Below are 24,598 nucleotides of genomic sequence, written 5' to 3' on the forward strand. Positions count from 1 at the left end.
TTTTGACTTTTCATCCGTGGACTTTGTGGAAACAGCTGATAATCCATGCGCAGAACCAGAAACTTCGTGTCTTCGCTAAACTGTTCCCGATCTCTTTGAAAATAATAACAGTAATTTTTTTATAGTGAATATGATTGCATTTATTTTTCTTTCTTCAATTTTGTGTTTACAGACAAACTTCAGTTAAAAATATCCATTACTTTAGATGCTAACACTTTTTTCATAATCATAATTGTATAATCATTTTTATTCAATTTCATATGGATTTTTTTCACTTTTATCGCTAAATGTAACACTATTCAATTTTTTATATGAATATTTACCAAGCCAGTAATACTGAATGTTACTGACTCTTACGCTTTTCTCACTCCGCACATCAGCCAGAATTTCATTCTTTTTTCCATCCTATGTCATAGTTAAGAGATCAAAACATTCTAGATACTTTTTTCTCTTCTATGTTATGTAATTTTTTTTACTGGTATTTCATGCTTCAAGAAGGGGAAAAGGGATTTATTTTATCTAACCTTCCTTTTCGTTACCCGCAATTCAAAAACGGGTCTGTCAAAATGAAGTTCATGTAAATTTGAGAAGAAATTGTCGATTAGAATATTACTCTTAAGGACTACACAACATGTCTTTATTACATTACATAACAATATTTTTCTCGTTAATGTGTTTTATCTGTTCTCTAAGTCTTTCAAAATATTCTCACTTTCTTTCTTTTTTACTTCATTTTGACTCTACGCATCTTCACCCCTTTTATTAACGTTCAAAATGTTTGTTCGAAATAATTGAGCTCGATTTTTCCGGTTGTATTTTTTCTCCTCTCTCTCTCTCTTATTCGCCACCCACAAGTTGCATCAAAAACATCTCTTCACTTAAATCCGTTAATAAACATAAAAAAAGATTTTGTATAAAAAATGCAGTCCTTTGATTATAAATAATTGAGTTGGTAAATTTCTCGCATTTTTTCTTCACCCTTACTTTCTACATGTATTGCTAAAGCATAAAAACTCTCTTGTTTTTTCGACCACAATTTAGCACTAAAAACTTCTCTACGAATTTCTGTCGAAAAGATATTCTCTTGATTTATATTCTTTGGCGTATTTCTTTTTTTTTTGTTAATAGAAGTTTTGGTGCACTTAATTATGATTAATTCATCTTAATTGTTGGGAAAAAAAATTCATGTGTTCAAATGTTTCTCACTTCGTCAATGTGATCGGCAAATTTTCGAGACGGTAACAGTTCTTTTTCTTCATCATTTATAAATACAAGTTTGTGCTAATTCTCATTGTAAAAGAACTTTATAATACAAAGTACATAGTTTAGTTCGCTACAGAATACTTATCAATTATCCGTTTCTCTGCAGAATAAATAAGATACACTGCAAATAGAAAATATGTTCCCATTTTAGAGAGTGTTACGACTTATCTCGGTGTATAATTTCCTTTCAAAATTGGACTATATATATATATAGATAGAATATTTTAAAACCTTTCAGAATACAAAAAAAATATATATATATTCTCAAATAACACAACTGTCCAAAATTAAACTAAATAAAGTTTGTATAACCAAAAAGAAAAAAAATGGCACCTTTTATCTCAAGTTGATTCTCTTTTACTAACACTATTTCCTTATATTGTGAATTACGAAAATTTTGATCTGTGTCTCCTTCTTCAAAAAATAAATATTCATAAAACACCACGAAATTGATTGTAAAAATCTCACTGAATTTTATAGTTTTATCTTCTAATTATTACATGAACTGCTTCTCTTTTTACTTTATCAATCTGTATTTTTTTTTATTACCTTTTCCATTTAACGCTAATTCAGACTATTTTTGTATGTTTACTTTAATCTTAAAATCTCCTTCAACGTCTAAAAAACTTATCCAAGATTTTCACTTCTATTTCTAAGTATGATCATTGAAATGCTATAAGGAAAAATCATCATAAATACAAGTAAATGTTTCAAATAACATTCATTCTACCACTTTTTGTTCATCACACAACGAATTTACCCAATTTATCTATATTATATCATTTCATATTATAATCTTAATACATATTGTGTCATATTGTAGTAAAATCTCATTCATACGGTGCTCTTAATCCCTGAATAATACAAATTATTCTAACTTAGTAAGATAAATCTATACATGAGATGTAATTTTTTCCTATATATAAAAAAATTCCCCTTAAAAATTAGAATCAACGAAAAATGTTGATTGACACTCCAAGTAAATAAAACATCAAGCAATCGAACAGAAATTAATGTCTTTTCTCTCATGGATTTCGCATAATTGGAAAAAAAAAATCAAGGAAAATACTCTTCGTATTTGGAATTGCATGTACTTCTTTATGTTTTTATTTTAGCGGTTTTAGTCATGAAATGTCTAGAGAAAATGTTAATTATTCAAGAACACACTCAACTAATTAAAAAGTTATACGAAAAAATTGACCCAAAAATGCTTCTCACGCTCTTTCATTTCAAATTTCTCATTTTCTCTAAAATTCCTTTTATTTACAGAACAGGAATACCGCATGTCTTCAAACTTTTCTCACTACCTTTTCAGAAACATCATCACTATTCTATGATCATCATTTTCCTCTCTTCGTCAATAGTTTCTTTTTCAGCTATATTTCTTTTCATTACTTTTCAATTGAAAATGTTCACTCGCATTAATATAAACTTTGAAAAAGGGAAATTATTGGCTGATTACGCATTTTTCGTTGTGACTTTCCAATTTGAATCGTTTTTAGGGACATTGATAAATCAATATAAATTTTGACTGCAAATGAAAATATATCCTTTCATATTATTGCACATTCATAAAATTCCACCAATGTGTGTGTCTATGAATTTGCATGAAAATACATATTCAGCAATACGAGTGAATCTCTTCAGTCGCTGCCAGGGATGCAATCACAGATGGGCAAAAAGACTCGCGAGATGATTAGTTGGGTGTGAATATAAATAAATTAAAAATGGAAATGTATGGCACTATTTCCACCCATCTGCATGATCTCTGACCAAGCGCTCCTTGACCGCAGCAATGCGTGGCCTCGCCTAAAATGCATTGCTGTATTTTAGCTACCTTCAAAGTTCCGTCACGGAATAGAGATCATTATGAGCACCACCGGCTGTGTTGGCGCCGCCACGCTGAAGGGAGCGATAGTACACTGGGGGATCATCTCGTTTGCTTCCACCTTGCCTGCTCGACTGCGACTGCTGATGATGACCGTGAGATTTGCCCGAACTGACAGGGTATTTCGGCTGATGTGGCATGGTTTGATATCCCTGCTGATGAGCCTTGGACATCTTCATCGGATAGCCCGGTGGCTGTTCACCGCCATGGAAAGACGTCATGCGAGAGCTATCATAATGCTTCTTCTCCTGTGGCATCATCTGCCCATGGTATCCACCTGAATCGCGGGATTTATTGTCATACCCAAATGTCGTGTGAGTACTGCCTTGATGATGCTTGCTAGGGTACTGAAGAGTGCTGAAATTCTGTCCTTTGGACGACTGTGCCGACTGTCTCTGCTGACTCATCTCCTTGTGACGATTCTTCGGCGGCAACTGAGGTGGCACCACCTTTGGCGGTGGAGCAGGAGTCTGTGGCTGCTTCATTGAGCTCTTCAGCGGCACTGTTTGCTGATGTTGTTGCGGTGGTTGCGCAAATGATGACTTTTGATGCATTCCCGGACGCTGCAGCGAACGATACTGATTCAAATTTGTCGCACACAGTGGTTGTTGGATGTTTTTAGGCGCCGATTCAGTCATCTTCATCGCTGATTGCGGAATCTCCGGCAGAGGCTGATTGAGAATTGATATACCCTTGGTGTTGGAGCTCTCCTGGGACCTCGGCTGCCGATGATACGACGCATCAATGCTGTACACGGACAGTTGCTGCTTCACCTCCTCTCTTCGCTCAGCCGCCGCAGATGCGCCATTGGGCACATTGCTCTTCTTCTGCTGACCCGATGTGGCAGTGTTGAACGGCATGGTGGAGGTTGAGTACGAGCTGGTGTAGTCCTTTGACACAGTTGCCACGGTGGGTGGTTGTGCTGTCTTTAAATTGGGACAGGGACTAACTGAAACCTTTGACACCCCACCCAGACTCCCGCCATAGCGGCCACCCTGCCGAAGAGTAGCACACTTGCTGGCTGCAGCCGCGGCAGCGCTCATCCCAGTTGATCCCCGGATGGCCTTCGGTCCAATGCTGATATACTTGGGATCGAAGCGATTGAACCCATTGCTGGATACGTCCCTTGGATCCTTGTCTGTCTGCTGTACTACCGTCTTCTGTTCGATTGATGATGATTTGCTTAGAGTGTCACTGCCTGCATTTAATGTGCAGGCAGGCGATTCTCAGTAAAAGTCGTTTGACTCCAGTGTTTTGCACTGTTTGCTCAGGGTGGCATATTTGCCATTGTTGGGCCCAGATAAGTACGACGATTGCTGCGATGGCAAGCGACCAAGAGTGTGATGGCCACTGGAGGTCCTGCAAAAAAAACAACCATCCATTGTAATGATATATATTCACAGTTATTATCCACATAATTTCACCATAAGTGTTTTCTCGCCAAGAGAACAAGAGGAAATTAAAGGACCAAGAAATAAATTGGCTCTTCTTTCACTTAAAACTTTCATTGCTCTCACATACAAATATTGAAGCAATGCGAAAAGTTTCTAACTGTTTTTATTTTAGGTAAAAAGAGGAAAAGATCGTCTCTCTTCTTTGGTATTACCACTAATTATATCGAATACAAATAACAGCAATGTAAGGCACAAAAATGTCGTATGCAGAGAAAGAAACCTAACAAAAAATTAAACTTGCATTATTTCGTCAACTTTTGTCATAAATTCAAATTGGGTCACAACTTTTCCCACAAGAATCATCAGTAACGAAACGATGACTCAGTTCTTGACGAGTTTCACCATGAATGGAGACCAGGAAAAAAGTTTACCACCCTTGTAATAATTGAGAAAGGTACGTGAAGTGGGAAAAGGGCGTATATATGGCGCACGAATGGAGAAAAATGTGCGTGACTCTGGAAAATTTTAATATCGATTTATCGACGTCATTCGCGGAAGTGCAACAAACGAGACATCCACTTCTTCCTACACGCTTTTCCCTTTTCAATTTATACTTTTATTCTCGGATCTGAGTATATTTTAATGGTTTTTCTTCTGTTTAAAGGCACGAAAAAAAAAGAAATATGTTTAGTGTAGTGTATATTGTATAATTTTTTTTGATCTTACTTTGCTTGGCCCAATCAGAAGGATTTATGAAAATGGTTGGAAAAATTCTCGGAAAATTCTAAACGACCCATATTTTCCTCTTTTCACTGAATTCAAAATAAAATATTCATAAAAAAATTATGTGCATGTTTGGTGGTAAATTATTATGTGCTTGATACACTTGACTTATGCATTTTCTAGAAAATCAATTTTACAAATACCAAAATAAATAATGGGATGAAAAAGGAATGAAATTTTTAAAAGTCTCTAAACATTACAAGAAATTGGTGAGTGCTTTTCCACTAAAAAATAACATTAAATGTTGGTATTTGCAGCAACGAAAATAAAACTTGTATCTTGATAGATGGGTATGCATATAGTGGAATGCCAGAGTGATATCTGAAGTAAAATGCCTTTGGATTTTTGTGTATGACTTTGACTTTGGTATCGAGTATAGTGTACGGTCTGTAAGAGATATAAATTTTTGGACAATTGCAAGATCACATAAACAACCATTGTATGCTAATGCCACATTTATTGTGTGCAAAATAGCTTAATATTGCTTGAACATTGCAAATTATTTCGCCGTGCAAATTAAATAACAAATGTCTCAATCTGTGACATATCATTCAGTGCACAACATTTCCCCATAGAATTATAACAGCATATTTGTCTCATTAAATGTGATGACTGTCAGTTAATTTACACATTGTTCTGTTCAAATAATTCCGACTTGAAACATTGAAAGTGCGCTTCTCAGAAAACTTTTCTCCACATGCTTCGAGCAATTGGAGTCTAACTGATGAAATTGTAAGCATAAAGCAGAGAGAGGATTCAGTAATTTTTCCATACAGATAATTTATAGAAGATTCTCAAATACGCGAAGTCTTTATACAAAAACTGTTTTCGCAGGAGTTTTTCTCTCTTATTATTACCTTTCAAATACAAACATTGGCAATTTATTTCCAATTAACAGATGCAATTATCGTTGAATGGAATAAAAGCTAACGTGTAGCAAAATGAAGCCTAGAATTTGAACAAACTATTTTTCTGGCTACTAATTATTATTATTAATTCAGCAGCAGCAAAAACATAAACTTTTGATCTCTACTGCGCTTGCAATTGTCCTGAATTGATAACAAATATGAAAATGTTGATGGATATGTAAATATTGTAATAATAATAATAATAATAACAAAGCCATGCCTGTTGCCATGCACCACAACATTATAATCTGGTGGCGGTGAATCGCCACTATATTCCAACCCTCGCAATCCCGCCGTTCCGTTGCGACTCATTGTTCCGGATGCCGAATTGATCCCACTCAATTGATTCTGCTGCTGGTGGTGCAGAAGAGTGCGATTGATAGTGGAGGTGCCGCTGAGGATTGGAGCTGTGGGCGACATAGATGAGCCAGATGGAAAGAGGGGAGTAGTCTCGGATTTATCACCATATGGTCGTCTGAAAGCAATTTCACAAGTCACATGTTATTGTCCTCTCTTACCCCAAAAAATGCAACTGCATCGCGGGACTTGTCATTTGCGGTGAGAAATTGACTGACATATTTTTTACCGCAAAACAAGATACTCACTTCTTTGCCAAGTATATCCAAGCATGAGAGTCCACACAGACAAGAATAGTAAGGAAGAATGCAGTCAAGAGACTCGCCACGAGCATGAATACTAGACCATAGAGACTAGTTTCACATAATCCCTTTGTGGCTGTATTGTAGTGTTGCTGTACAGTTCGTGGATCAAGCATTGTCGACAACACCATCAATTGTCGCTTGCTGTTGTCCAATTCCGTCTGAATGTGGGAGATTTTTGAACCCACATCGACACGTGGATACATATCCATAGAAATCCTACAAGAGATGTCACGCCAGAGATTAAGGACCGAAAGAACTATCATTTGCATCAATACAAAGCGTACACATTAGCATCTAAATGCATCACACTTCCTCCCTCTTTGATAAACACACACACACACACACACACACACATACGAATACAGTCCAAATCGTGGAGAAAGAAGTGACAATTGTACTTCACATTCCCTACCTGGATACAATCTGGAGAGCATCTTTAGCACGATCCACATTGTCTCGTGATTCGTTGAGTCGCAGTATAAATGGATTTGTTCCAACGGTCCCACAGTTCGTATAATGAATATCCGGCACTTTCTGCTGACTGCATATATACTCATTGGGCTTCACGCAAAAATCACCCAGTGCAATGGCACCGGCCAAGTAAATGCTGGACAGCAGCCAGCATAGAGTTACGCCCAGGAGGCCAAACACACTGAAGAATATTAATGCACATCTCGATGACCGCGCTACGCCAATTATTAAAATTGTGCATAGCAGCAGAAGGACTGCCAGAAATCCCAGAGTCACTGGCCATCGGATGGACTCGTAAAACTCTGCAGTCTGAAACATATACGTACATATTTAATTGAAGGCATCATCAAAAGGCAGTTCAATTTATTTATCTCAACTCATAGATTGAATATGAATTCATCCCTACAAATCGAGCACGTTATTGTGAACAGAGTAAGCAATAAAAGTAACACTTTAATCCCATAAAACATTTAAAAATCATCCCATGAGAAAAAGACCACTCGAGAGAATGCTCTTTCAAATACAGAGGAAAGATGAAAAAATATATGCTTGAAGTATACTTACATCTAAGAAATTCTTTATAGTCACTTCAGAATGGGATGATCGAATGAAGTAAGAGACCGCCTCGAGCGCATTGATAGCCAATGTTGTATTATCTTTCACTTGTCTCACAGTATAGAGAACAATAGTGAGTGCAGTTTGATTTGATGTTGGTTTATCAAATATATCCTCCAGCTCCGACATAACCACTCTTGACTTTAAGTTGTGTTTCAATGTGTCCGTCTGTAGGGAAGAAGAGAAATGAGAATTCAAATGTCATCTTGAGGACTTATGAATAATCAAACATCCGTTGAATCTCTGAAGTATGAATGAATTGATTTCATTCGGCAGTGAGTGCCAGAATTACAAAGTACTCCACAATCTGTGCAGAAAGATTGGCGACAATTTGTTAATGAATTATTCATTCAACTTATCTCAAGTTAGTTATTAATTGAATCATTCATATCAAGCTGAAATTTCTCAATGCTTAATTACATTTCAATTACTCCACTATTCATGATTGCATCCCGTTTCTCTCTTATCCCACCCTCTTGTTCGGTGGTCACACACAAAAAGTCCCTACATACCCTTGCTCTTTTAACTTTATGCAAAACTATCGCGGAAAATGCTCTTGATTTTTTCCATACACTACGATAATCCATTAAAATTCACTTCCCATTCGCATTTATTTCAAGTTGGTTCACTATGTACCCTACAACCACAATTCACCCTATTCTTCTCCCTCATTCAAGTGCAAATTCACTTAAATTAGAATTCCGGCCACTCTCAACCAGCAAATATTTATCTTCAAGGAAGTTTCAGTCAGATTGAATGAATGGGAAAGAGTTTTAGAAAATCATTCAAGCTCTTTTAAATTCACTCCCCAATTATTGAACATTACTGCACATACATATACTCTGCATTCTGCAGCAATTTTACACATTCGAGAGCCAACATCTGCCACTCATCATACCAAATTGCTGCACGAGAGTGAGAGATACAGAAACGCAAATGGTAAAAATCGCTTACACAACTGTTCAATGCACTCACTTGATTTCGTACACTTTTCACCAATGCCTCAACCTGCCGTCCCGATCCGAACACCTGCAGGACACCATTGTGCAGATCGTCATTTCCATATAAACCTGCAGAAGAGGGCAAAAAAGAGCACACGTTCAAAGTCAGGCCTTTTTTCTGTATATATGCACATAAATGCACGCTCTTTTGAAAAATTACTCATTTAGACAGAATTATTACAAGCAAACGTATATGGAGGTAACTGTACAGATAACAAAGCCAATTTTAAATTATAAAAAAAAGACTATTACAAATATGGTTCATAATTTGATATTATCAGTTTAGCTTTCCGCTTTTGTAGAAAAATGTGTCCCAATATCTTCTCATATATATGTATTGATAGTCAAATATTTATTTTGACTCACCTACTCCAATGGCACAACCACAAAGTATCGTTACGATGAGCAATGTACACTTCTGACATGTATTAGATTTGCCTCGTCGTGGTTTTCTATCACAACACCTCGTCAGCAAATACAGCAGGAGTCCAATCAGTGAGACAATCAATACTGCAGCCGGAATTGACGCTAATATGCCCAAACTCTGTAAAGATGAAGGAAAAGTATAAGATTAGTGTATTTGTTTTAGATTCACAGTCAATATCAAAATATGGGACATACGCAATTTAAAGTTTAAGGGAGCAATATTCCAAGACAGGAGTTCATTATTAAATTATATGCCTCACAATTTATGGTGTCTACTATACTGAGATGACAATTTGACTTTCCAATAAAATCACCATGAAATTTCCGTCATACATGGAGTATATATATATTGTGCTTTTTAATTACATTCCTTCACCAAAAGGACACATGCAAATTTTTGATAAAATTTCCAGCTCATAATGAAATCAACGATGGAAGTAACTCTATATGCATATTTTGATTTTATCGCACAATTCACCAGCATAATTTTACATAAATTAATTTTCACCATAAACATACAACGATTTAATGTGCATTACATGATTGTGTGTAAAATTCACCAAAACCGCCAAAATCAAAATATATATATTACATATGTACATATCGATCTTGGCCCAATTTCACACAATAAATTAAGGTCTATCAATCATTTCAATATAGTGACAAATGCATGTGTGTCACTCATCGCTACATCTAATACGCTGATTGAATTGCTAGGGAAAAATCAATTGCATACAGAATAGAGATTTGTGCAACTGACTGATATTGCCGTATAAAATACTATCACGTTGTACTGCATTGCATTTCACATGGAAAATGTAAGTAATGCAATAATTTACACACATTTTGGCAACCGTAATGCTATAACGTTGATGTCGGATTAAATGCTCCAACTATTTAGCCAAATTGTTCGCATACACTACGTTATCCGAGAATTTTGGTCTCCCTCGGAATTATATCAAATTGCTAAACCACTTTTAATTATTCTTGTGGTGTAAAAATGTCAATTTGAATTTTTACCAAATTACATTTTACGTTATCATATTTAAATGGTACCTCATCTTAATTAAATTTAATTTAAAGAGACAGATTCGAGAAATTATTGTCTTCTTGTATATAAAGTATCCATAGATGGCGTGTAGAACTAAAATAAGACTGATTTTGTGATTTTGTCTCTATCCTCTGGGCATTTGTGCATCCGCTTCCATCCATTTGCTTTCTTCTCACACTCCCATTCCTTCCTTTTCCATTTTCTTTATGGCTCCCCCATATCACGTTTTAAATAAATGGTGTGAACTCACTCTGCCATGGGTATTTTCAAGATCAAACGCCTCACGTTGAACTTTATTCACAAAACACCCACCCACACAAATACGTCGTATTGCCACCCAAAAATTCACAACACGACCCAATTGTTTTCCCAAATAACCCATGAAACTCTCTTTAATTTCCTCTCCAGCAAACATCTTTTCCCATGCAATTTTGGTGTGAATAAAAACCCAAAATTCAAAGTACAATATATCATATTTTCTGCAAATTTCCGTTTTTGTCACCACCCCTTCTCAATATATGGATTTACTATGTGGCTGTGCATCACACAAATGACACAAGATGAACTAGACTGGGTTATTGTAACACCACATTGTAACCTCATACGCCTGAAATATTCTGCAGTGAATGTGGCTTACATAGAACAAAACCTTTTTTCCCTCTCTCAACTGAGAAGGAAAAGCATTTTCAGTAATTAATATTTTCACATATCATCCGTTTCAAAGGATCTCAATGCACAAAGACACAATGCTAAGTCAATGCTCTGCGCTGGGGATGCTTAAGAAAAGAAGAACATTATTAAACTTTTGTGATTCACGATAACTGACGAGTTAATTTCAGAATGTCAGCCACAAGTTGATTGGGCATTTCTTTCTGCCTTGAGAAAGTCTGAGATTCAAATTGTCTTTCTGAAATTTCCACAGAGACTTGAAATTGCATAACTGAGAGGAGGAAATGTAATGTGACATTTCATATTCAGATTGTAAAACTAGCAACCATGTTACAATGAATTCTCGCCTGGCTACTTTAAAGAATGCAGAGAGTAATTTCATAAAATAAACATCAATCTAGTTTTGTTTGAATAAATAATTATAATAAATTCTCGTTTTATGGAGAGAATAGATGTGAAATATTATTAAATAAAGGAATATTAAATAAATAATAAAGTGATTTACAGAATTTTACTTATATTTCAAATTTGATATTGTGTACATGATATGTATTCAATTTTGACAATGTGTATATAAATTTCAATACAAAATTACTGGAATATAGCGTCAATTGTCATCCGTCATGGAGGTTTATACATCCAGAGTTAAGGATAATAGATGGTATAATAATGGCACACCTTAAATACCTTCTGAATATTCAATAGGTCATGTCTTTCATTTATCCCTTTCCCCCCATTAATACTTTATGCTCTTGCAATGCTGAGAAGAAAATAATAAAAGGCACCGTATGATATTAATGGGAGGCATGTGGGGCTGGTTCGTAGAACGTACATTATTCAGCAATATTTCCAATTCACCACTTCTATTCTGCCATTATCATAATTTCGGTTTGAAAATGGCAATGTCAAATATACTGAGGGGTGCATACAAATGTTTTGGTCTGAATAAAAAGTCAATAAACTGCTGGAAACAAATTTGCCTCGTCGTGCTATCAGTTTGCACATCAAGACACCGTGAAGTGCATTTAATGTGCATCTTCCTATCTGATCATGCTTATATTCTTTATGTACGTTGCTGTTAGAATTTGCACAACATGCTGGAGGATAAAAGCAACACTTCTGACCACACGTATTTGCTAACTAAATCTCTTTTTCCGACTGCCAAGAAAATTACGTAAAAATAAAATTGTATTCCAATATAACACTACACTCTTTAGTCGTTTTATCTTCACTAAAATTCTTCAAAATTCAATCACTGTAGGCACGTAAATGTTTATTGAATTCAGATTATGCACCTCAATCATGAGGAATGCAAACGAATTTAATATCCATAGAAAAGTTTTCTTGCAATTTTTGTCGGTATTAGCATGACTAGTCAAAGACTGCAAAGCAATTACATATATCATTATAGAAAAATTGTAAAGAATTGGTTTTCTCATCGAATTAATTCAAAGGTGAATTAAGAAAGAAATTTCGGTGTAAGAATAGCGTGTTGCTATTGTTGAGAAATAGCTTAACATTTATCCCAGTGAATAATGGAGGTGAAGAAGCGACAAGATTGATTCATTCTTCTCCAATCAAATGCACCACATTCTACTAAATGAGATGAACGATAAAAGGATAGAGGATGTTGAAGAGTGGAGAAGGAAATGATTTTGATAGAAAGGAGGAGAGACAAGGATTCCAGACCAATTTTGTCATCATCATCATGGGTTGGACAAAGGGACCAAGTAAATGACGCTTGATTCCATTTATTTGGACAAGATTTTATATCATTATTGTTTTATTATGTCAGACATTTTCGTGGACAACGCAGGGGATATTAATTTTCCTAATGGTATTCACCTTTACTTGAATGCCTACCTGGAATGTCAAACCAATGTCTTTATTTGTCGGACATACACATAAACTGTATGAAAAAAGCAAGACGACATTAATCTCGTGAAGAATTTTTAAACTTTCCAGTAATAAAGCCAATGAAGTATAAAAGGTAAATATGTAATTGCTTATCTTAAAGTGATAAGAATACATTTGCAATATTGATTTCCTAGAAAAAGAAATTTCCTCTACGCATTGTATAAGAAGATAATATTTTTGTACAACGAGCAAGTAATTTCTTTTGTACTATTTATGGGAACACTGACCTTAGAAGACTTTAATTCGCAGTCAAGATAAAATTGGAATCTTTCATCCAATTAAATAATATTACGAACGATAAAAAATCTGACACTTCTTTTTAGATCTAGTCTAGAGTAGAACAATTTCAGCAATTACGGATAGCTCAATTAGGATTGCATAACATATTAAGACATTGATGGGCCAATGTGAGGTTAAAAGAGACACGCGTAAAACAACTTCATTGACAACGCATTTGTCTCAATTCCCCTCATTGTGAGAAATTAATTAGTCACCAAGAGTCCAAGACAATTTGAGCAATAAGACAGAGGAAGACATAATACGGATATGGTAAGGAAAAGACACTCCGCATGAACAATTTATTATGCAAACGTATGACTGCTTACATTGTTGGACTATCAAGCATATTGTGTGGCGTCCTTATGAACTTTTCGTTGCGATTTGTCGTGAGAGCGTTGAACAGCAATTCATTTTACATAAGGTTTATTGTGGTCATACTGTACTTTGTACATTGTTTCTCGTCTACAAGGGGTTATTTTTTTTCTATTTGCCTCTTTCCTTGCCTTGCCTCCACTTTAAACTAGGAATTGATTCATATTTCAATGTATCACTGAATGCAATCATATTCAGCTGTTGCTGTACAAGTTCATGCAACTCTGATCAAAATGCATACATGATTCAAGTGGTTATATATTCCATGATTTTCTTCTCATATAAACGAGAAATAACTACACTTTTGACGAAAAAGGGGGTTGCATGACTTCAAGTTACTTCTACCTTTCAGGAAATAACTCTAAATATGTGTAATTCAAATTTGTCTCTGAAATGCTCAAAGTTGCCCTGATGATAAACACCCTGTTGCCAAATTACCATCCCCATCTGTGGAACTTTATATGAGTATGCTACTTCAGGTGAAATTATGTGAGAAAATATTTCCAGTTTATTAAAATTGTTTTCCCCTTTATTGCTTTCCGGTATAGCGCGTTCTACTGAGGGTTTTGAACGGTGACAGTGAGGAGAGATGCTGAAATTGTGGTCATATAATGAGATGGTTGTTAAATTAACAAAGTTACAACTCACAAAAGAGCGCCCACCGTGTTGGTGGGATCCTTGTCATAAAGGTAAAAAGATGAATAGAAAGAAAGCGATACAAAGTGTATAGGAATGGCTCATAAAATTTCATTGGGATTCAACATAATGATCGTCACCTCTCAAACTTACTAATTACCGCCTATACGATGAACTTGTATTTGTTCATGTGAAACGGCACTCGCAATGGATGAAATTAAAAATATAACATGTCAGCAATTACTTAAGTCTTTATTCACTTCGTTTAATATCAATGTACATGGTCTGAAATAATCCGATTACAAACTTACAAGTTTCGCTATGTAGAGAAACTTTCTTGTATGTATGTTACTCCATATGTGGATTATTTCGTGAGTTCTAATTTGACGTACAAGACGAACCGTAAATTGCTATGATTCTCACATTACTGTGCCGAAAATTCTAATTACTTTGGGCATTTTGGGTCTCAGAACTGCCTTAGTTTTCATCGATAAATGTACGTATTAAGCAAAAATATATTAAAAAAAAATATCTTTTCATTGTCGACGTAAATTATAAATATAGATACAACATAAATAAATATTTGATAATATTCAAACACTACTCAAAGTTGCGGCACGAGTCTTTGAACGACTTAGAAGAATATCTGTGACAAATTGCTCTAAGTATTTTCAACTCACACTCAGATTCTCTGAGTCACACTTGTGTTAATTCAAAATTAAAGCACCTAATTAAAGACAGTCGCTTTTCTCTCTCTCTCACTCTCTCTCTCTCTCTCTCTCTGTTCATCTTTTTCTCTCATACATAGCGTCTGCTTATGAATCATATCTATCATGTTTCAGACATCTGGTCCACATTTCCCTCAAACTTCAGAAGAAAAAAACTTTGATTCTGCCTCTTTTTAATGGATTTCAAATGAATGACTGAAGAATAATATCTCAAAACTCCCACATCCAATGCATCAGCTGAATATACTTAAGGCTATTTCTTTGATGATACAACGAAATGGGCAAGAATTGGGCGAATTGAAATTCGTATGAATTAGCCATGCAAGAGTTGTGTACTTCGTACACAACTTCCTCTGGTCTTCTCCTCAACTCAAAGTTCGTGTCTGGAGCTCTATTCTTGTATCCATGGTCGAAAAGAAATTTATGGCTTTTTGTTAAACATACAAACATGCATATTTAATGGTTATCTCATCAATAATCTTTTTTCCTCCCCACTTTTTCTCCACAGATTCTCAAAGACGAGCAACAAAAAAGTCAAATAGTGACTTCCTCTCCTTGTCAGGCACTCGCCACAGAATCCCATAAATTTCCCCCAAGTGTCATTCCATCATTGTCACTGATTATTAAACAGAAATTTCCACACCATGATACTTCGTCGCAGTGGAAGTTGATCGAGAGCTAATGGGGGGTGTCAAAGACGCGGTGGTTGTGCTCAACTCAAAAAGTAGTCAAATTGTGCGATGGCATTTCACATGAAACAATTCGTGATATAAATGCAGAACGAGGAAGTTCATCAACCAAAACTTTGTTGATGGGTTACAATGTCTTTGATTAGTTTTGCCCTCAATTTCCTTTGTCTTACTCATTCACTCTATGCATTTGATCTTTACGTTGTACGAAATGAAAACATTGCTATCGTCATTACTCTCGACTTGTTTCCTACTTATGCAGATAATCATGCAAATTTGTTCAGTACAACTATGCAAAAAGTCGCATAAGCAAACACAAACCACAAACTTCAAGTGATAATTTTATCACTAAGCCCCATTTCCGTTTGTCTTGTATACATACATATACTTCGTACAACTGAAGTGAGCTCTCGATTTTGAAACGACAGCATTCTAAAGATTACAAAATAAAAGGTAGTTGCCGTCTTTCTAATTTATAAAAAAAAAACTCAAAAAACATTATTTCAAAGATATAGAGAATGTTGTAATTAAACAATTTTCATTAAAATCTATATTGACAAAACTGTTTTGCATAATCTAGGATAAGCTTTGGTCACACCTGCAATTGTTCTCTCATGTACCTACTCGGATTTCAATTAAAATTCTAATATGGTCAAAACCGATTTAATTAAAATCTTCACTGTATGAAATTCAATTATAAATTTTTAATCGATTTTCTCATCCAATGACACTTTTTTCAAGTAATCATGTAATAAATATTTCTCTATATTAATAGACACTGCATAAAATGTGATATGGATAAGAGGGAACTGGAAAATAAGCAGAGGTATAGTGTGTAAAAAGAACATAGAGAGATATCAGAAATTTATGATTATAATATTCAAAAATGTAAATTTGTGGTAAAACTTGTAAGTCAGAATAATTGATTTGTCCGATATGAAATATTTTTCCCTACGGCAAATTCATGGAATGAGCCAGGATATGGAATATTGAAGAGGTGGAAAAGGAGTGGTATTGAATAGCACAGAATCGGAAGTGATGGCAAATTTTCATACCAATATGAGCGTTGGCCTGAAAAGTGTGACGATGTGGATGAAAATGAGAAATAGAAAGAAGATTTCTGTCAAGTACTACTGCATTCAAATTCTACAAAAATTGCTACAATATTATTTATTGAAAGATCTCATTTGCAAACAATGTTTGAAAAAATGAAAAAAGCCCTTCAAAATATTTCAAAGGTGTTTCATAGAAAACAAGGAAACTCTCTAAATAGAAATTGATTGCTGTTGTATGGAGTATGGCTCAAGTGTCTGCAAAAGTGTGAGATTGTAAAAAGGAAGGAGACAATGGCAAATAGATTAACAAATAGTGAAATGCAAATGTGTGATGAGTGGCACTGGCTTGTGAGAAAAACAGCTGAAGAGATAGAGAATCCGGTGTGACAACAGCAGTAGAACAGAAATAGAACGGAAAGCCGGCATTACCAAGTACAAGGTGAGGAGTGTTGTAGGAAAATATGCTATGGGGAGGATCATCTCTCTTGAGGGCATGTGAAATGAGTTTTGATACATATCCACAGCCACTTTTCCCACCCAATGCACAATTGCGGAAACACATTAGGAAAATGTCGAAGAATTGAGTGTGGGTGCGATTCCACCTTTTCTCACTTGTGACGGTGCGGAAGGCTGTCTGTTTATCCAACTTTCTCGATAAGGTGTTAATTAAGTCATGAGGGAGAAATTCACTTTGCCTGTTTGTCAATTCAAAATCACAGTCAAGGATGGAGAGAGAGAGAGAGAGATTTCCCTCCTTTATTGAGAAGGCCTTAAAGAAGGGATCCTGGGACGAGTTTGTCTGGCCCAAGTTGAAGAATTTTTGGCAATGAACCAATTGAAATAAATTTCAAGCTACTTCTTGTGGGGAAATTCAAGAATTCCCGTGTTCAAACTCACTCTTCTGTCCATTTTCACGACCCACAACTGAAACTGGAGATACAAGAACTCGCAGATATTGAAGACAGAGTCTGTGTCGAAGGGTGCTGGCTAGGGAGAAAGCAATGGCCTTTCTATATGCCCTTCTGTCTCATTCTATACATATTTATACAAGAGAATTTCAGCTTATTGAACTCTGCGGGAAGACAACCCTATATTTCGGATATTTATAGGGCGAAATCGTATATAGTTTTGTGTACATATGCTGGGTGATATATTGCACTGCCATGGACGATCCTTCCCAAATCATGCTCACTGAATTTATCTAGCCATATAGCCCCAAAATATGCATCTACACACTGTCTCATGAATACACACATGCATCATTTTGCTGGTAATTCAATGACTTTTTTATTTGATCACTAAATAAACTGACGCTTTCAGTGTTTCTCATCCAATGTTGTAAATTGATTTGTTTGATTGATTATGAAATATGACTCTGAAATAATGGGTACCACTAAAATTATTTCAATTCGCTGTCCTTCCTCTTTGGTCCATAAAAGACTCACACACAACACACACACTCGCACAAAATATGTGATTTTGATGGGAGAAAATACAAGCGCACAAACAATTTATTTTGTATCACAGCATCTCTGAATATCTCATGTTTACATAATTCAATTTCACTGCACACAAAAATGAAATTCAGCTGCAGCGCAGACGAATAATGTCTGACGAGTGTCTTCATAAACAATTTTCCGTGCCATTCTCACAATTATTGTTCAGCAATGTTATGCAAAATTTTAAGTCTGTCTCCTATTTAGCATACAAAAATGATTTTCATGTGAAACTTCCCTTAGTACTTGTGTATGTATTTTTTCTACTAACTTTTTCCATCATTCATATTTCTCTCTCTATGCGACCTATTATTTGCACTCGAAGGCACACATTTTTTTAAACTTCGCTTACCAACCCCTGAAAATGGTTAGTGTTTATTCGAGAGGCTGTGGCACTCTCGGCTCGTTTTAGAGGGTGTGACTTCTTCCAATGCAGAAAAGTCCGCAATTTTCCTCTTCGTCATGAGACATTACGAGTGAGGGGATGCTATGAACACATGTGGTCTGTCGAAAATGGAGGGCAGAAGAGCAGTCAGTACTTTGTTGGTTAATTGCCGTAATGCAAGTGTGCGAATTGGAAGGGATACGAAATAAGAGTGCAAATTACCAAAGTTAATGCATGAAAACCTTAAATTATGCAAATGTTTAATACATTCTCTAAGGCAAGTGTTTCATCTTATCAAATATTTCCACGCTGATAGATTAATGCAATGTTCGCGGAAATTTGAGTTAATTACATATTTATATTGTATATTCATATATAGTATTTCGAATAAGTAAGGCAATTAAATGTGAGAGCAATGTCTGTACCAAAAAATCTTCCCGAATCCTATGAGATATGATGCTTTCCAGTATAAGATCAATTGGACAAAGTCAACTTAGGAATCACTGTATGCAATTTCAACAGACTCTCAGACATTTCTTTTAATTATTTCTACACTTTGTATCTTCGCCATTGAGCTTCAATCGCTTCATATAACATGCTGTATGTTTCTATGAAAAAATTCTGTTGAAGTAAGAAGGAAGCGCAGTTGTAAAAAATTGAAGGCAAAACAATTTCCTTGAGCGGAAATTAAGGTGGAAATAATTCAGTACAATTTTACAGGTATTTCTTCTCAAACTAAACATAAAATGTAAAGAGATGAGAACAAATTATCCACTGAAAATTCAAATTGTGATAAAGATGAAATCAATCAAAGATCAATAAAATAGACCTTTTTTTTCTTTCAAATAAACTCTTAATTCAGATCATTTCTTTTTCTTACTCCCCATTCGGACGAAAAAGTTTTCCGGAAATGGGGTGTGTGAAATTGAGGGGAGATTTTTGGATGAAATTTCGAGGGTGGATCTCATAATTTCCATACATTCTCATTCTCTCTCTCTGTCTCAATATAGAAGCACTTTTCGGCCCACACCCCCAAAACAATCTGTTAGGGGAAAAGTTTCAGTGTGAGGATTAGGGACGAAGTGTTGCCAAAGAAAACACTGGGAAAACGGAAAGTCTTAGGCAAATTCGAGGAGGATTTTCATGATTTGGTTGGCAACTAATCAGTCCCTCAATATTCAACGTTTAGCATGCAAAAATTATGCAATAACAGACCCAAATCATCGGAAACATTGAGGCAATAAAGTATTTGTGTCATGTACACTGCCTCATATCGACTCTCTTAAATCAGCCAAATTCGTTGATACACAACTCATTTGAGGGGAAGGGAGAGGGGAGAAGGAAGGAAATTACATTTAGACATATCATGGCCCTTTCACTCTCCCCTTCGCAATCAGAGTAACAAGACCCGCATAATGGGTGTGGAGCCGCAAAATCTATCGGGAAAATCAAATAAGGAAGAGTAAAATTAAGAGCAACGTTTTTCCTTTTCAAAAACACCACCCCCCATATAAGAGGGTAGGAATCAAGCGATTATTTTCACTGAATAACTTATCCATTTTTCTCGTTAACCCCCACACTTCAACCCTTGGCGTGTATTACCGTTGACTCGACGCAACTTTTTTACGAGCCAGAGAAGGAAGTTCAACGAACGGTAATGATTTCTAAATAAAGATGAGTTCCGGATGAGAAAGATGTACGGGAAAGATTGAAGCGTAGAGAGATTCTTATTATTTCATTAATGTCGTCTCTATATATCTTCCTGTATTGTCTGGCAATCACTAAATGTCCGTTCCATTGTGAATACACATTCGGTGGTGTTCAAAAAATCTAAACAAATAAAAATTTCATAAGAACTGAACACGAAACACTAATTGGGCGATAAAGTGGCGCAGTTGGAAAATATGCAGTGCATTATGAGATTAAAATAGTTGGAAAATATATGGCAATGTAAGAAAACCACAATTCACGTTTTTTTTTACCATTTATTATGGTTTGTGTGAATTTTGCGGCGTTCAGTAAAAAAAAATCTTTTCACTTTCTACCTTTAACCATATCATTTTCGGATAAAACTCAAGCCATCAGTTACAGAGGCAGATGTACTCTAATCGTCATTCGGATAGAAGTAGGCTGTTTGCGAATGCAACACTGAGTAATAAGATTTGCGGTGATTGTGGTGACGTGGTGATTGGGTGAAAAGTGAGACCCAGATTATCTGACATCAAAAACCAAAAATCGATTTCGAAAGAATATTTAAATACAACTAGTGTTGCAAAACTACATCGTTTTTCAGCTACATACATATGTACATATATATTAATAAACATTTTTTAATGTACAAATTTAAATTATTGTGATCTTGTTCTATTCATAATATTCAGTCTATTGACTAATATTTAACCAATTTATCCCCAATTTTATAAGTTACATAATAACTTTATCTTTCTCGACAAACCACATTGGTGATAAACCTAGTCAGACGCATGCCGAATAGATAAACACTCCGAAGACTCGTTTTGTCAAGGACAGACGTTTTCGCTTCGTTTTTTGCCATTTAAGACGCACTTGTAGTCTACTTTTCTGATAATACCGCGGCCGTCCGGAAGGCCTGAGTGTTTAACTGCATTTCACGGGGAATTTCTCGTGGACCATCAGCATCTCTCGCACATAAACAGGGTAATCGGATAATGTGGGAAGGGAAAATATTATAATGAGGCCGCCAGGCAAGTTGAGGCGAACGGTGAAGACAAAAGGATGGAAAGTTCCGTATTGAATGCAAGATCAATTTACATAACATCCCAACAATTGTGCTCGGCGCACCGCGAACTGTGGAATACTATAAAATTAATTATGAGATTTGTCGCTGGAAGCGTTTCACTCTTCTCTCATTCCATGTCATTGGATGCACACTGACAGTGGACACTCAGGATTCCAGGGAGCAGCGCGAGGCAATGGGGGTTACCATTGCGTCAATTTCTGGGAAAATGGGCGATTGTGCGAGGCGGGGGTGTGGACGCCCGCCCGCAGTTTTAGGGTGGTTCGAGTAGGTGGGGTCCATTACCTCAATGTACGAATCGCTGTTGGGATTGAAGGTATTGCTGACTCGGTGCAGAGTGATGTTGAAGCGGGGCACTGAGTGTAGCAGATCCACGAACATTGCATGGGGCTCCATTCCGAAGAGGCGGGCTCTTAATTGATAACTCATGGACAAGGTGGCGCCCTCACTGGACACCTACAGCCTCTTCCGGGCCGAAACTCCACTCGAAACTTCCTGTTTTTATCTCCGCAAAGGGCCCCACTCACTGCGCGGCCCTTTTCACACCACTCGCCACACACGTACACAAATCTCACCAGCAGCCTCTGGCGAGCGCACTTCACTGAGCATTCACGGGAGGGCGTCAATTTATCCCTTCGTGCACGGATTCCCTCATCAGAAACACCCCAGCCACCATTGAGCACTTTCGCACCTCAGATTTCCGCCAACAGACCTTGTGCGAGCTGCTAGATTATGCACCACACTCACCAACTAGCACACTTGAGTCACTCTTCACCGCAATTTTGATAAGAAGACCGTCGATTATTTGGAAAATCCACTTTTTCTCAGAGCTTCTTCATCTTGTCGACACTCACTTTGTCACTTTGGCGAAAAACTAACTTGCATGAAGCATATGCATCTCCAGACTCAACCCACCACTTTTGCTGTCTTTGAGCAACATCATGGCGTTGTGCTCAGTGGTGAATTTCTCCAGTGAGATTTTGGCCGTACCGCCTGAAAAATTCTCATGAATTCAGCATACTCACGAATTGCGAATGAAAGTGTATTTTTATGCAAGAATTTAATTTCTCAGATCTACGTGTAAATAGGTTTAAATTGCTTTATTCGTCTTAATGATTTTATCGAAATGTTCTTTCTCTTCACTTGAGGTTATGTCCAATATTTTGTAATGCATATTTTCTTCAGTATTTTTTTCAATTTAGCACAGATGGATAAAGGCTTTTATATAGGAGCCTCCTAAAAGCACTAGATAATCTCAGGGTAAGCACTTCCAATAACACTTTTCCCTCTGTACCGGAATGTATATGTCTTGATCTTAAATTTCTGCCCATGTCCGGACAAGAGACAATCAGTGTCCGGGAAGATGGCAAAGCAAACAGTGTAGAGAGCCATTTCCAGTTCAGGTGATGTGCCGACGAATAAGCTATTCACCGGCTTGTTGATATTGTCATAACTGAAGCGAATTTTCGCAATAGAGCCACTCTGAAAAACGTTTACAGAATTAGAAATACGCTTCGCAAAGGTAAATGAATTAACTCACTGATCCAAGATCTTGCTTCCTAATGTATCCCTTGTAGTCCAGGTGACCAGACTTCTCCACCTCATGCATAAAAATCCAATTGTGAAGGCCTATGACACTGTTATTCTTGAGTTCTGCCAGAAAAACATGCTCAAAGCCAGAACTTCCAATTCTTCCTTGCCCCCGAGAGTACATGCTGAACCATACGGTTTTCAGGAGATCTTTGTGTGACGCTGGGTCCGCCGTGACCTTATCCTTTCGCTGTAGAAATAGCATAGCCGCTCTCATTGGTGCCGTACCCAGAACTGCGTCCAAGAAGTCACTCTCTTCGTTCTTCTCCAACGCGGTGGAATGCTCATTAACACTAGAATCAAGCTCATAGTTGTTAAAAAGCAACTTCATCTTTGACACTGTTGGAATAGCGTTCAGAGAAGCTTCATTGTTTATGGCGAGGAAGGGATTTGGAGCATCATCCTGGGTGGAATAGGAGACAGTTTTGCTGGCATAGTTGGGAGTAACGTAGCGGGCAGCATTGTTGGAGTCCTTCGTGAAGAGCGTCTCTGAGAGGGACAGAACTTCAGATTCAATGCTTCCTTCAGCTACTGGTGTTGTTGATGTGACTTTGGTTGTGAAGATCGGGACTGGCGGTTGGGGAGTTTGCCGTGGCAGGAATTGGACTGAAGGAACCGTTGATGGAGGGTTCTTCCAAGCCGACGGCGGAGTCGATGGAGTTGGCTGACTTGGGGTGGAAGCTCTACTGGGAAGAGCTGGAAATTCTTCCTTTTTCTGCGTTGTTCTTTCGGTTATTCTTGGAGCTGCGCTTGTGGTACTTCTCGTTGTGCTGCTCTGAGTTGTTGATGTTGTACTTCTAGGTGTTGTCGGGGTGGTAGTTGATGATGTGGGGACTTCTGTAGTAGTTTTCGATCCTCCAGAGAAGAAATTTCCAATTCTGCCGAAGAATCCGGTCTTCTTCGTCGTCACATCAGGCGCCAATGTCGTCGTTGTCGTTGTTGTGGATGGTGTTATTGGTGGTCTTGGTTGATACCCGTCCGGATATGAGAGATGCATCAAATTTTGCTGCCCATCTAAGCAGAGTCAGAAAAATATCGCATATTTCCTTCAATTATCTCCTTCAAATTCACATTGATAGCAATTCATAGGTCATGGTTCAACATTGATGCGTATTAATTGGAGTAACTCTAACACTCAAAGCGCACGGACGAGTTTCAAGTCAATTTTATGGGCACTTATTCACGAAATACTTTTTTCTTACCTGTTGGAACTAGCAACATTGCCAACAATGCCACAAAAAGCAAAATAAGCTTGAGCATTTTGGCGTTTCTTTTTTCTGGTATGTAAATATACACAGAGAAGATCACGTCACTCTTGCTTGTGAGACAGTTGATGAGAAACTGATTGTTGGAAAGCCACAGAAAGGTCACGTTCCGCCTGCGACTGCTCCGAGAAATATGCGGAGAGCAACGAGAAGCACGAAGGTTGTATTGGTTAGCATGAATTAATGAAGAGTGAAAGAGAAATTCGTGGAATTTTTCGTAATCTCTAAAGAATTTGCAAAAATATTCAACGGTCGTAAAAAGAAACGTCTTTCAAATGC

General features: G+C 36.8%; 3 protein-coding genes across 4 annotated transcripts; all 3 read right to left on the reverse strand.

Annotated features, from left to right (window-relative positions):
- Positions 1 to 128: 128 nt before the first annotated feature.
- LOC132255659 (uncharacterized) lies at positions 129 to 4,359 on the reverse strand (the record flags this gene model as incomplete). Its single annotated transcript, XM_059751773.1, has 1 exon — positions 129 to 4,359. A coding segment is annotated over one exon (1,257 nt), but the record flags the coding sequence as incomplete, so codon positions are not given.
- On the reverse strand, positions 4,332 to 22,321 carry LOC132255644 (protein tweety-2). 2 transcript variants are annotated; one of them, XM_059751761.1, is made up of 8 exons: positions 21,750 to 22,321; positions 9,352 to 9,529; positions 8,960 to 9,054; positions 7,934 to 8,152; positions 7,311 to 7,678; positions 6,842 to 7,114; positions 6,517 to 6,711; positions 4,332 to 4,510 (listed from the first exon to the last, which is right to left on the reverse strand). In XM_059751761.1, the coding sequence occupies exons 1-8, from the start codon at positions 21,891 to 21,893 to the stop codon at positions 4,378 to 4,380; spliced, it is 1,605 nt and encodes a 534-aa protein (XP_059607744.1). In that variant the 5' UTR covers positions 21,894 to 22,321; the 3' UTR covers positions 4,332 to 4,377. The 2 variants fall into 2 exon arrangements, with proteins under 2 accessions (XP_059607744.1, XP_059607734.1); XM_059751751.1 differs by having other exon boundaries at positions 6,457 to 6,711.
- A 228-nt stretch (positions 22,322 to 22,549) lies between these two features.
- LOC132260903 (endoribonuclease CG2145-like) lies at positions 22,550 to 24,406 on the reverse strand. Its single transcript, XM_059759300.1, has 3 exons — positions 24,257 to 24,406; positions 23,005 to 24,068; positions 22,550 to 22,946 (listed from the first exon to the last, which is right to left on the reverse strand). Exons 1-3 carry the CDS (start codon positions 24,312 to 24,314, stop codon positions 22,710 to 22,712), a joined length of 1,359 nt encoding a protein of 452 aa, XP_059615283.1. The 5' UTR covers positions 24,315 to 24,406; the 3' UTR covers positions 22,550 to 22,709.
- Between the last annotated feature and the right edge of the window lie 192 nt (positions 24,407 to 24,598).

Source organism: Phlebotomus argentipes, unplaced genomic scaffold (genome assembly GCF_947086385.1).
Source record: "Phlebotomus argentipes unplaced genomic scaffold, Phlebotomus argentipes genome assembly contig_6, whole genome shotgun sequence".
Lineage (NCBI taxonomy): Eukaryota > Metazoa > Arthropoda > Insecta > Diptera > Psychodidae > Phlebotomus > Phlebotomus argentipes.

Bases quoted from the DNA above. Each gene is read 5' to 3' on its own strand.
- LOC132255644 (XM_059751751.1), bottom strand. From the start codon at position 21,893: ATGAGTTATCAATTAAGAGCCCGCCTCTTCGGAATGGAGCCCCATGCA. The intron at 8,153-8,959 runs GTGAGTGCATTG...TCTTCCCTACAG, and splicing joins TGAAAAGTGTACGAAATCAA to ACGGACACATTGAAACACAA. The intron at 7,115-7,310 runs GTAGGGAATGTG...CATCTCTTGTAG, and splicing joins GCTCTCCAGATTGTATCCAG to GATTTCTATGGATATGTATC.
- LOC132260903 (XM_059759300.1), bottom strand. From the start codon at position 24,314: ATGCTCAAGCTTATTTTGCTTTTTGTGGCATTGTTGGCAATGTTGCTA. The intron at 24,069-24,256 runs GTAAGAAAAAAG...GACTCTGCTTAG, and splicing joins AATGTTGCTAGTTCCAACAG to ATGGGCAGCAAAATTTGATG. The intron at 22,947-23,004 runs GTGAGTTAATTC...AACGTTTTTCAG, and splicing joins GGAAGCAAGATCTTGGATCA to AGTGGCTCTATTGCGAAAAT.